We start from the raw sequence: 13,465 nt of genomic DNA, 5'->3' as shown, positions 1-13,465 counted from the left end.
GCGAGCCACCCTGGGTGGGAGAAGCTGCCTGTGGCCGTGTAGGGCCAGGCGTGTGGTCAGGGAGTGGAGCCTGCTCACCGGCCCCTGGCCTGGGCTCCGTGTGGGGGTCGGTGCCCGGGACTGACCCCCAGAATCAGCACCACGCGTCCTCCCAGCTGTGCTCCCTTCAGTCACCCCGTGACCTGCCAGGTGCCTGGTGCCCTGGGGAGGAACAGGTGACCCAGCTGGGATTCCAGAAACGGCCCCTCCCCAGCTGCTGGATGAGGCCCCCGGGAAGCTGCCCTTGCAAGCTGGTCAGTCATCTTGTGGGAAGGACGCATGATGCTAGGGAGTCCCCGTCCCCAGGAGATGAAGCACCTAGGGGGGTTCACTGGTTGAACCCACTGACTTCCCAGGAACCCTGAGTGAGACAGATCTCCCTGGCTTTCCTGGCTTTGCACTTCCTGGGTCCCATGAACGAAGTGCCTCTCAGAGATCCCCAGGACCAGTGCTAAGCTGCATTCCCTGGGAACTCCTGACCACCTCCTAAGTTCTCCAGGCTGCTGGGAAGCTGAGAGGCACAGGAGAATGAGCCTCGAGCTGGAAACACACTCCGTGTGTGGGGGTGGGGCGGCAGGCAGGGGGACGTCTGGTCTCGCAGTGCCCTTGGGCCTGGCTGGTGGCAAGAGTCTGAGAGGCGGTGGCGAGCCGTTCCGTGTGGTCTGTGACCCCAGAAACCTGGGAAGCGTCCGATACTGTGGCCTGGACTCTCCATGCACAGGTGCTCGTCCCCCAGGGGTGTGGACATGCCGGGGCCAAGACCCCAGTAAGAAGCTCCCTGAGGGAACTGGAAGGAGGCCTGGGTGCAGATGCAGAGCCCGCCTGCCCTCCGCGGTCCTGGAGCGTCTACGGGAAAACATGCACCGCTCACAGCCACCTCGTGGGTACCGGGGGCCACCACGCAGCATGCTGAGGCCAGGCCCTGGGGGAAGCAAGTGAATCGAACCCAGGCCTCTGCAGGAATGGCTCGGCACACAATGGTGTGTGTTACAGAGCAGGCTGAGCAGTGAGCTGCTGGGGACAGAGGGCAGGGCCCGCTTGTTCAGCTGGGCTCAGGGGCGACTGCAGGGGCACCAGGCCTGCGGCTGGCAGAGGGGGGCCCAACTGAAGACTGTGGGAAGGAAGCACGCCGCTCTCCTACCGGCCTGATGCGTGCGCCCCTGCCTGGGGTCGCTCTGCGGCCCGTCCCCGGCGGCGTTGAAGGCGGAGATTCTGACCAGGTACTGGGTGTGGCTGGTCAGGTTCTTCAGCTTCACCACGGTCTCCGGCAGGAACAGCACCTTCATCTTCTCCGTTTCGTTCTGGCTGTCTGCCTCCCAGTAGTAAACCTGTTGGAAAGAGCCAGAGGTCAGAGGCAGGCCGTGGGGACGGGGTGGCAGCCCCGTTTCAGAGCTCGTTCAGGGGAGGTGGCCCAGCCAGTGCAGGGTGAGGCGGGACTGTGGGCCCGAGCACGAAGCCCCTGGGTCAGGCCACGCTGCGGCTGGGAAGGCCGAGAGCCGGGGGGAGGGAAGTCAGTGCCGGGGGGAGGGGGGTCCTTGGCTGCTAATACAGTTTGGGAAGCCAATAATTTGCATTTCTGAGTTGTTCTTCTGGAATTTGGGCTTTGCCTAACAGAACACGGAACGTGGCACTTTCCTCCAGCTCCCTGTGAATGCCTTTTCCTTTCCAGAGCTCGGTGCTTTGATTTACGGCCTCTGTCCTGTCCCTCAGTCTTCTGGACAGAAGGAGACTGACCCTATCCGCCCCTGCTCCAGCCTGTGCAGAGAACCCGGGCCTCTGCCCTGCGCTCCCACGGCAGGCCGACACGTGAGTCTTCAATCCACGGGGCACCAAAAATAACCCGGGGAAGAACCACGTCAGGCTCAGCACTGTGGGGGAAGGCCCCGTGCTTCTCCCAGATTTATTTCCCCTCACCCAGCTTGTATGTGTTCGTGGACAGGCTGGAGGAGGTTTCCAGGATCACTTCCCTGGACAGCGGGCCGAGGACGGCTGCCCCGCCCCAGTGCCAGCCGGGCTGCCCTAAGACAGCACCCACCCGTGGACCCACCTTGGCTCCGTGGGCCGCAACCCAGCCAGGCCATTCATGCAGAGAGCCGGGGCCTGCTTCCCACCTCCCGCGGGGGCCCTCCATCCAGCACTGCTGGCATGTACCCGGACCGTGAACACAGCTGACTTGCGCCGGCCAGACGCGGTCCAGCTTCTGTTCTCCCGACTGTGCACAGCCGATCCTGTGCTTGGACAGGCCTTCCTAACTTGAGATCAATATCCAAGTTCAATGTCTTTATCATTAAGGAAATTAGAAAACATATTTTGGACATACATAAATAGCATCTTGCCTCCAAGCTCACGAGACTTCCCACTAGCTCATTAATCACTGTAACAGCCCTGCTGTGGAGGAAGGTATTTATTTTCATAAAGCACCGACAAAAATCATTTTTAAATGGGCATTTAATTGGCCCAATAGTCATCAGGGCAGGCTGGCCGCAGAAGCTGACGACCGCCCATCCTGGGCCTGCAGCAGGAGAGGCATTCAGGGGGAGTTTGCCGGGGACAGCCCAGGGCTGCTTTCTTCGGGGCGGTTTAGCTGGTCCTTCTGAGTTCTCTGCACAGAAGTGGCCTTGCAGACGGGTGTGGGGGGCTTCCTGCCCCCCCCCAGATGAACCCACTCTGGGTAATCACTCAACGGCCCGCTGCCTTTCTTTGGCCCCATCTCCGGAATGGTTAACTAATGTGAAATCGTAAGATTTTAGTGTGGTGGTTCTCAAAGTGGGCTTCCTAGGAACCACACCCCTGGGGGAACTTGTTAGAAATGCAAATTCTTGGGCCCCTCCAGCCCGGACCTCACGAAATGTTCAATAGAAACCCAAGGGCAGAGCTGGGCTGGAAAGCCTGTTCTCTTCAGCCCGCTCTGTTTTATTGTCAGCAGAGATACTGGAGGCCCCCAGAGCGGGTGCAGGGGCAGAAAGGGGTCCTGGCCGGGCCTGGGAGGGACAGAATCCTGGGCACCAGGCCCCCACCCCCAGGCCGGGAGGCAAGGTCAGGCTAAGCCCGCTCCAGCCGCTCAGTATCTCCCGTGGCTCTCCGGGCAGACGGTTGGCTGTGGGTCTGCCGGCAGGACATGGAGTGTGGCTGGGGTTCCAGCAAAGCCCTCGGGAACTCTGGGGATCGAGGCCACTTATCCCGGCCTACAGGTGACCTGGAAGGAAGAGCCAAACCATGCGAGAGAGCATTGCCTTGTAGCCCTGGATGTTCCCGTTCTGGCTCTCCGGGGGCGGCGGGTCCCACGTGACCTCCAGCTGGCTGGCCGTGAGCGAGGTCACCTGGATGTTCTGCGGAGCCATGGCCGGGGCTGGGGAGAGAGCAGTGCAGGACAGGAGCTGAGATGTCTGTTGACGCGTGCAGGGCCCCTAGCTGAGAGCCTACCCCGGGCCATCCAACCTTTATGCCAGGGAGCCCTGCAAACCCTCCCTGGAATCACGTTTAGAGATGCATAAAATAGTCTGCAGAATTACAAAGAAAACAGATTCTATTGAGACACAGTTGGCAGAGTGTTCAAAAACAAAGGTATGATCCGGTCATCGCGGGCCTCGTGAGTGGGACGCGAGGCGGTGCTGGCAGGCTGGTCTAAGGGCTACTGTGACGTCAAGGTGTGACGCGTGCAGGAGGATCTGAGGTCTCAGCACCAACCGGGACTCGACAGGGGACGTCTGGGGGCCTGCCGCTGAGTGAGCAGCAGGTCCTGCTGGCCCTATGGGGCGTGTTGCCACGTTCGCAGTGGAGCGAGGCACTGCGTTTTGGATGGAACGTGGAGAAAATAAGGCATCTGTGTGCCCATGCCAGGGACCTCATGGGGAGGAGCCCCGTTCCCTGGGGCTGCAGACGCCGGGCTGATCCCCCAACGGGGTCAGGAGCACAGACAGCACCACTCCCTGTGGCCCTGCCCTGAGGCCCCTCACGGCTCCAACTGAGGACCGGGTCCTCCCGCCCCGAGGGCCACGCTGTGCTCCAAGAGGTGGGGAGGACACTGCGGCTGTCGGCTCGGCAGGCGGCCCTTGGGAAGCTGGGCGAGAGCATGCGTGCACACGCAGAACACGTCTCGTCTGCGTGTGCCAGCCCCGCGCCGTCTCCGAATTCCTCGCCCGGCACCTGTGTGCATGATGGGCTCCTCTCTGCCTCCTGGGAGCTACGCCCTTCCCCTGCCCCCTGTGCGCGCCCCCACGGGTCTGTGCTGGGCTGGACCCCGGAGCCCCGGAGCTGTCTGGGGGCCTCGGCCTGCGGGCCCGGGGCGTTTCCGGGCTGTGCGCAGAGACGACACAGCCACTGTCCGAGGGCGACGGCCCCGCACGCCGGCTCTCGGGAGAGAACGACCTTCGAGAGTCACCCCTTCCCCTCCCTCCCCACAAAGCAGAATAAAATAGTAATTAACTCCCACTCAGCCTGACACCGACTATTTATTTTGTTCTAACTGTGTGGCTCCCGTATGATCACTGCCCACCCTGCCGTTAATGGAAATGTTAATAACCGACACCAGGTTGTTGTGACAGATGCTCGGCCTCATTATCAGAAATTCTTATTTACCGCTCCATTAAACAACAGAATCACACAAAAAAACAATTCAGTCAAAACTAACTGGAGGAATTTTAACAGCCACATTAATAATCCAAAACATAAATAAAGTTAATGTCTTGCATGTTTGCCATCGGCAACTCTATCGCAAAATTACTGTTGTACAATTAAAACGTGAAAGGCGAAATTGAGCACGGCCATTACCCTGGTAGTTGGTTAGAACTGTCTGTGCGTGGTGCCCCACCCCCACCCCCACCCCAGGGTTTCCTTCCCAAACCCCGGGCCCGAGACTGTTTTCTGGACACAGAGGTCCACAGAAAACTGGGGCTCCTGGGGACTCGAGGCGGCTCCCGGAATTCAGGGGCCACGTGCCTCTTGGAAAGGTCGTCACATGCTGGACAAAACCCATTGGTCCCGTGCAGGTCCCGAGCTGCTCTGACGTGCCCACCAGCTATCCTGCAGCACAGAGCTTTTGTGCCATAAAAATGCTGCAGGGAACAAGGACATTTTTGGTGACGACACCAGCAGGGAAGAGAGAAATGTGTGCAAACAGAGAGCAGAGCGTGTTGGTTTTGAGATGCATTTTCTTGGCTCCTGAAAGCGTCTGGGTCTCCACGCCAGCAGGATGACCCGACTTAGGGAGGCAATGCCGTTTACAGCCCCAAATACAGTACTTGTTGGTCATGGCGCATGTGCGGGGGGGCATGGACGGAATGTCTGACGAGCCCTTGCTCGCGCCCGTGATGTACGGTAAACACAGGTGTCAGCCTGGGATGCTTTCGTCCCATGCATGAAATCGGCATTAAAGAGCATTTTCGCACGGCTGCCTCTGACACGTGCTGAGACATGGATTGCCCACAAGCAGCCCTGAGAGGTGGCTTGCAAAGGTGATGCCTGGCGTCAGGGCTGGCGATGCCACCGCGCCCCAGGAGCCAGTCCTCGGTGGGGTGGCTCCTGCCATCCCGGCCACAGAGCCGCCAGAGACAGAGCCCACCGAAGCAGTAACAGAGGAACTTCGGGGCCTTTAGAAGTACCCTGCCCCTGAAGATTTCTGGAATCTTCTGGGATTCTGGCTGATTGCACAGGGAGGCCCTGCACACAAGCCCCACAGAGCAGGAAGGGCAGCACTTCGCCCTTCTCACCCGACCCCCCCGGGGCAGACGCACTGCCCCGACCTGGCCGGCCAGCAGCAGCCGGGTCAACGAGCAGCTGCCGGGACAACATGGCTATGCCTGGCTCCGTCTTAATTTGCTGGAGAGCGGAGAGCCCTGGCTCATGGCCCCCTAAGCCCGTGCCCACCAGGCCCCAAGCGGACCTGGCCACTCCTCAGTCCTGAGCTGCAGACCCTCCCTCGTCAGCATTTAAGAGCTTCCGCTCCAAGGTGAGGTCACTGGACAGGCCCCATGTGCTCACACCACGGAAAGAAAGAGACAACAGGCCTGGAAAGATTTCTGGTAGATGAGTGCACGCTTGGGAGAGTCAGGGAAGGTTCTGTGTGCTGCAGGAAATAACTCTGCAGACTCACTCGCTCACTCGAACTACCCACTGCCTCTGCGGGAGGGTCGTCGGTCCGGCCTGGGGAAGTCTCCCTCCTGAAGGGCCCACATGTCCCCCCGCTGGCCCCAGCGTGGTTGATGACAGCAGAGCAGTAGTCACACATGGGCAGGAGTGACCCAGGCCACCTCCCGGCAGAAGCTTCCAGAGGGTCCCCGACCGGCTACCTCCTCTTTCCCCACTACCACCTGAGCAGCGGTTCCCACGCGGGGGCTGAGCCCTCAGTCTGTGTCTTGGAGAGGAGATGACGGGGGGCAGGAGAGACCCAGCTGGCCGAGGAGGACGGAGAATGTGAGAAATTACCGCTGCTGATTAAGCCGCTAGCACTTCGGCGGCTGGTTGTCACCACAGCGTATAATGTGCTGACATTTTCCTGAATATCGACCGGGCCCTAGGCTTGGCGCTGAGGGGTGGGTGGACACAAAGACATGGCAACACGTGACAAGAGAGAGAAATCACAGTAATCATGATACAGGGTGTGATGTGAGGACAGATTCAAAGGGCCACGAGAAGTCATTTCTGGCCAGGGACATGGGGTCTTTCCTGGAAAAGAGTATCCTTCAATAACGGGGAGGATTCAACATGTGACAATGGGCCAGGGAAGCGAGGGCCACGTACGAGGCTGGGACGGGAAGAGCAACAGGGTGGGGTATCTGCTGGGGTCACATCGGACAGATGGTCATCCAGGTGCCAGTGCCACCTGGGGCCGTGCTGGGCATCTGCCAGTGCTAAACCATGCTAGGCCATATCAGACCATGCTAGATCATGCTAAGTCATGCTAGGTCATGGTAGGCCATGTTAGACCATGTTAGGCCATGCTAAGGTCATGCTAGGCCATGCTAGGTCATGCTACATCATGCTAGGCCATGTTAGATTATGCTAGGCCATGTTAGACCACTCTAGATCATGCTAGGTCATCCTAGGCCATGTTAGACCATGCTAGGCCATGCTAGGCCATGCTAGATCATGCTAGCCTATGCTAGGTTTCTTTCACTTTCTGCAACCCAGGGATTTATTATTTGGGTAGAGCAATTTTTTAACTGATACCTTGAGGATCATTGTTAACATTTTAACATAATGAGACAGGTATTTGTTTTATAGAATAAAAAAATTATACATTCATCAGTTAACATTAATTACATCCCCATTTTTCTGGCCACTCTTTCTGATTTCCTGTCGAAACAAACAGGAAATAGAATTCTCTAACATAGTTTACCTTCTCAGCAAACTTTGCTAATACAATCTGTTCCTCTCAGCCAGGGTACCTGGAGAGAGACTCCGGCTCTGGGTAATTATCTAACCTCTGGGGCCTTCGCAATACATAAAGGAGGTCTTTAACTCAGTAGGGGACAAGTCAAGACTGGAGACAGAATAATGACTCAGCGCAGAAATGTGGGAAAGGAGCAGAATCTCAAAAGGTGAGCGGAGCCTGGAAACACAAAGGCTTCGTTCACTTCTGGGCAGGGGCACAGTCCCAGAAGGAAGACAGGAGAATCACTGTTGTCACCAACATCAAGTCCAATGCCCGGGGCCCCGCAGGAGGTCAGGCAGCTGCCAGGCCTGCCCTGAGGAACTCCGGGTCTGTAAACCAGGGTTCAGTTCGACATCACACAGTAACGTTTAAAAAAGCCTATAACAGAATTCAAAGTGAGAAGATCGTGTTTTATAAATCTGTAATGAACACGAAAGACATGGATCACCCTTTTCTCAAACCAAAGCCCTTCTCCCCAGACATCTGCAGGGCCTTTTGAAGAGTGGTGTTCTCATCTAGTTTGCCGGCTGCTGGAATCATTGTGACCCATCAGGGGGTGTGACCACAGTGCTGAGGACGGCGCAGGGGTGCGTGTGCAAGCCTTTTGTCTGGGCTCACCTCACCTCATAACCCCAGGAGGCGGGCTCTCATCACTGCCTTTCCTGCAGGGGAAGACCAGGGCGGAGAGAGAAGGGCCTGGCCCCGGGTCTCAACTCACACCGCACTGGTGTGAGAGAAGGGCCTGGCAGCCCTTGACGCCCAGCGCAACGCGCGGGGGAGGGCAGGGGATCCGAGGCCACGTTCCCGGGTTCCTGGAGTGGCCGCCTCAGTCCAGCCCCATCTCACTCAGCCTGGTGCCCCTCACTTGAGCTCAGATGCCCGTCTTTCCTCCAGTCACTTCACTGCTGAGTCAGAACCAACATAACTTTAAGGAAGCTTAACAAGAAAAACCAGGAAACAGGTCCCCAAAACCATCTGCAAAAACAATGTCATGGACTCCAGGCTACGGAGGCTGCAGATGGAAGGTTGTGGGAAAAGCCCTGGATGGTGAGTTTTAGGATCTGGGCTCAGCCTGTGGGACTTGGGACACAGTTCCATCTCTCTGAGCCTCAGTTTCTTTTGTAAAATAGGAGAAAATACCAGACTTAATGGGTTTCAGAGGCGAAATGAATTAAGTTTTGAGAGGACACAGCTTGGCAGCCGGCAAGGAGGAGGCACTCAGTAAGGTGGCCTGAACACAGTGTCTCGCTCCAAGCCCATTCCCCTGCACTCACCGTCCAGCGACTCACTCAGCAGGCGTGGAGGGTGCACCGGTCCTGCTTGGGCTATGTCCCCATAGGGACTGTCAGTAGTCATGTCACCACGTGCTGATGTGTTTAAATGTCCGTCTCTCCTTGCAGTTCCTTCGTTAGCCAGGAGAGCACAGGTGTGTCCTGGGTGCTCTGCCTTCCACACCTTGGACACGAGCATCCTGGATGATGGAGACACTCCATGGTCCCACCTCCTGGTACTCACACCCTCCCTTCCTGTGAGCACTTGCTTCCGACCAGCAGAACGTGGCAGGCGTGGTGGGTGGCGGTGCCATGATTAGCATCCAGGAGACTGTCCGTCTCTATGGCTGGTGCCCGTCTTGCTGGCCCTCTGTCCTGCCCTCTCATGCACTGAGAAGCCAGCAGCTATGCAGGGAGATGCCCCCTGGAGAGGCTCGCCATGGCAAGGAGCTCAGGGAGGCTTCTGTCCAACAGCCCATGAGATAGAGGCCTGCCAACCACCACACAAGTGAGCTTAGAAATGGCTCCTCCCCCAGTCCAGCCTTCAGATGAGACAGCCACCCTGGCTACCACCTTGGGGGAGACCCAAAGCAGAGGACGCAGCTAAGTTGTGCCTGAACACCTGGCCTCCACACACGGCGATGTTGCACATGCATGTTGTTTCAAGCTGCGTGGGGAACATTTGTTATGCAGTGATAGATAACCAATGTATCCGTTGTACAAGCATGAGCTCCTCTAGGAAAAGTACCCAGCTGAGGCCCAGTCTCTGCACATCCTGGGCTCTGAAGGACTGGCTTGAATTTGATGTAGCCCCTCTGCTAAATGTGGGACTTCAAATGCAGTTCTCCCTCAGGCATTTCAGTGATAAAGGTGAGTGCTGAACAAACCCAGCGTCTGATGCCCGCCAGTGATGCTTTCCACCATCACCGACGCCCATCACCAGCACTTCTCTCCTTGCCTGTGGAGTGAGCTTCCCACTGGAGCAGGACGCAGGCCCACGGGCCATGACTGGACTGTGACCGCTGGTGGTCTGTGTGGCACAAACCACGGTCCCCGATTAATCACCTGCACCGTATGCAGTTTGTATTTGCAAAACTCAAGCTAGAGGTAAGATGTTTCTTCTCATTTCACGCTTTAGAAAGCTGAGCCTGAAGGGGCAGAAGCTGTTTGTCCCAGAATGGGCTGGATTTGAACTGGGGTCTCCGTAACTGAAAGGCTCTGCTGATTGTCAAGGACAGGCGCTGGGGAGCTTTCTGTGATGGGCTGGGCAACATTTTAAGTTTTGAGGGACGCAAGGTCTGGGTGACAGCGACTCAACTCTGCCTTCATATGGCAAAAGCAGCCACAGATGCTATGTAAACGAACGGGCGTCTCAATAAAACTTTATTTACAAAAACAGGCACTGGCTGGATTTGGCCTGTGGGCCTGGTTTGCGGACCCAGCTCTGGGTCAGGAAAGCAAGGATGTAGGGCAGGGCTGGGAAGGGGGTGCTTGGCTGCTAAGCTGCTTTGTCAAGTATGAGTGCTGGAATGTCCCCGGCCACCAGCCTTGTGAGCTTGTCCCCATCATGTAACCCTGGGACTGCCGGGTACAACAAAACAGCCACCAGGGCCTGGCCACTCGGGCCCCCTGTGAAGGTCGAGGCAGAGGTGAGTGTGCACGTGCTTGGGCAGGCAGTGGGGGGCCTAGGAAGTCCGGAGAGGCAGGTGACTTGGGGTAGGCAGCCCCAGGGAGAGTGAGGCTGGCCCAGAGTGGCCTCATCCACGGTTTTCTCAACTTTTGAAACCCTGTGTCCTTCTGTTCTGATCTGATTCCAGAGGGCCTTATTTTCTAGGAAAAACAGCTGCCTTGGATGAGGCAGCCACACTGGTATGTCCTGCTACTACTGACCAGCAGAGCATTCCTGTAGAACCCTCTGGAAGCTTTGGTGCTTCAGTGTTTCTCACCTGTAAAATGAAGGTACACTCTGAGCCCCGCACTTGCTGGGATGTGGCAAGTCTGGGGTGGGGAGGGTGTCTCCTTCCAGTTCCTACTCTCTCCCACGTCCCAGTGTCAGGACCGACGGCACCAGACCCCTGGGCGAAGCTCCGGGTCAAAGGAACACGGTTCAAGAAATCGATGTACAAGTGAGGCTGGGGAATTAGGTCCCCAGCAGGAAGAGCTGAGGCAAGCCTCCACCCTGGACAAGCTGGGCTGGGCATGCTGCCCCTCAGCCCTGCTCCGAGCGCAGGGAGGGGAGGAGGGGGCCGTGGCAGACCCCACATGGGCCCTCCCCGCGGCCGCCTGTGGGGCTGTCGCTGACATTCCTGTTGTGTAAGAAAAGTGAAAGAGCATTCTGACGAGGAGCAAGGCCGGGACGCGAGCCCAGAGCGTCCCGTTCCACGTCGCAAACAAACCCGGGAGGTGAGGGCCCACCATCCCTGTGTCAGCTAGTCTTTGAACACCTATGAGCCGCAGGCATACTTGGAGATGACTGGGCTGAAGCTGGGGGGTCCACCGGCCGTGAGGACCGGCGGGGACTGCTGCGAGGATGGAGACAGCAGATGGCACGTGAGGAGGGCGGCGGCCGCGGCATTTGACGCTGGGGACCACGAGTCAACAGATGTTGACCAGCCAAATGGGCTGTGGGCCTCAAGGGCTGGGAGGTGTCAAGGCTGCCTGGGATTTGGGGATGGACAGAGGCATTGCCCCTGGGGCACAGGGAGGAGTAGACTCGGGAATCACGCGGCCCCGGAAGGCACCTGAGGGTGTGGGAACGAGGTGACCATCCTGGGAGAGGGACAGACAGACGGGAGTGAACGGAGCCAGAGAGAGAGCAGAGGTGGAGCCTGGGAGCTGGGGGGTTGTGCCACAGAGACCGGGCCCAGAGTCGGCCAGAGTCAAAGGCCAGGTCAGGAGCAGGGCTGAGAAGCAGCCGCTGGGCCTGGTAACAAGGAGCTGAGGCGTCGGCAGTTCCAAGGGCAAATGCGGCTGAAGCTGGCAAGTCGCGAGGGAGGACGGAACGGAAGACGGAGGGTCGGCTGTCCCACGGGGGCTGCGTGCTGACTGCATACTGGATTACACAAGGAAATCGTCCTTAATTTTTCCAGGTGAGATGATGCCTTCATAGTTTATGTAATCATGTACGTATGTATTTGAAGAGTTCTTCTAGGGGTACGTGCTGGAGATACGTTTGAATGAAGTGATAGGACATTTACCAGAAAGGGTGTGATGTCTGAGAAGAGCTGCAGAATCAGCGGGCAGAGGGACGCGGTGCGAGGACAGAGAAAGCACGACCGGCCGTGGGCGCCGGGGCCAAGCTGGGCGGTGAGTGCATGGATGCATGGGGGCCCGCGGAGCCAGCCCGGCGGCTTGTGCCCACTCCCGGCTTCCCCCGTCAGCGGTGACACAACACACGGAAGGAGGGAGGTTCCTGAATTCAGGAAGAGCTTGGCGGGGAAGGAGAGGCACAGGCGAGGCCGGGCTCTGGGGAGAGACTCCGGGGTCGGAGCACTTCCAAATCTGCGGCTTCGTCTGTGCCGCCAGCAGCGCGGTGGGCGGGCACGAACACCCTGTCCCCCCGCGGCCGGTCTGCTGACTCACACGCGTGGGGACGGTGCTCCTCCTCCCCGGGGACGACCCGGCGTCTATGGACCCAGCAGGCATGCCAGTCCACGCGGGGCCCTGCGAGGCGTGAAGGCCCCGAGGACGGCCTCACCCGCTGAGAGGTCCCAGGGGAGGCCTCTCTCTCCGCCCAGAGTGCGAGCTGCTCAAGGACATGGTCTTCCCCCCTTCAGGGGCCTCTTGAGCTGCGGAGGGAGTGGGTCTCTACCCATCGCCAGTACGGTACTCTGAGGAACATCCCGAGAATCGGCTGAGAACTCGGGACTCCGGATGGCGTGATGTTTGGGATCCTTTCCAAATAAAGCATTAGGCATTCGAATATTCTCCATAACCTTCCTACGTTGATGGAAATTAGGTTACTAGAAGTGCAATTATCTACCAACATTTCGTCTGCTGGGGAAGGCAGTAATCCAGGCTGGGGAGCACGTGGTGCAGGAGAGGGACGCCCAGAGCTGGGAGACCCAGTGATGCTCTCGGTGGCCGGAGATGCTGCTCCCGGGGGCACTCCTGCCTCAGCCCTCCCCTTGCCCACTCGGCGCCCCGACCCCCATGTGCTTGCAGGGGCTTTAGAATTAATACAGCTGCCTGACTCCGTTGCCTCATTCCCACGCAGTCTCAGGACAGGGGTCCTGGAGTAAGGGATGCTGAAGACAGCCTGGAGGAGGCAGCAAACGCCAGGCCATCCCTTGCAACTCTTCCTGGCCTGGGGAGGGGACGGGCAAGCTCCCCACTCCCTTACCAATACCTGCCGGGCCTGTTGGGGTCAGGCCCAGCAACACGGGAGGATGTCCCTCTGCGGGGACGCTCCAGTTGGAACTCGGAAGTGATGGCTCGTCGGGACTTTGTGCACCAAGGGAGCAAACCACGTGCTGTGGCCTCCGGGGGTGAGAAGGAGCCCCAGGAGCCCCCGGCCACCTCCAGACTGGGGGATGGCCTCTGCGCACCCGCGGCTCAGCTGGGAGCCCACGGCAGCAGTCGCGCCTGGCACACAGCAGACTGTCAGGACCCGGCAGACACCCGCTCCGCTGTCCGTGATCACCTGCCTGCAAGCCTGCATCTCCGCCTACACACCGCGGGGCCCACCGCACGACAGGCGGGCCCGCCACGGAAGCTGCCGTGGTTTTCAGCCGGTCACAACCCCGCGTCCACTAGTAATTACCTGGAGATCGTGCGTGATGCT

At 58.6% G+C, this 13,465-nt stretch overlaps 1 protein-coding gene across 4 annotated transcripts in view; it reads right to left on the bottom strand.

The window, feature by feature from the left end:
* SDK1 (sidekick cell adhesion molecule 1) overlaps positions 1–13,465 on the bottom strand; it is a 616,964-nt gene that overhangs the window by 40,120 nt on the left and 563,379 nt on the right. For all 4 annotated transcript variants that reach the window (XM_034988284.1, XM_034988283.1, XM_034988282.1 and 1 more), the window contains 2 exons: positions 3,273–3,388; positions 1,181–1,367 (listed from right to left, as the gene is read on the bottom strand). In XM_034988284.1, coding sequence (XP_034844175.1) covers positions 1,181–1,367; positions 3,273–3,388 — 303 coding nt within the window. The remainder of the gene's footprint in view (positions 1–1,180; positions 1,368–3,272; positions 3,389–13,465) is intronic.

The sequence above is a fragment of the Mirounga leonina genome, unplaced genomic scaffold (genome assembly GCF_011800145.1).
Source record: "Mirounga leonina isolate KUSES-001 unplaced genomic scaffold, KU_Mleo_1.0 Mir_454, whole genome shotgun sequence".
In the NCBI taxonomy this organism is placed as follows: domain Eukaryota; kingdom Metazoa; phylum Chordata; class Mammalia; order Carnivora; family Phocidae; genus Mirounga; species Mirounga leonina.
This window is presented reverse-complemented; position numbering and strand designations above follow the sequence as displayed.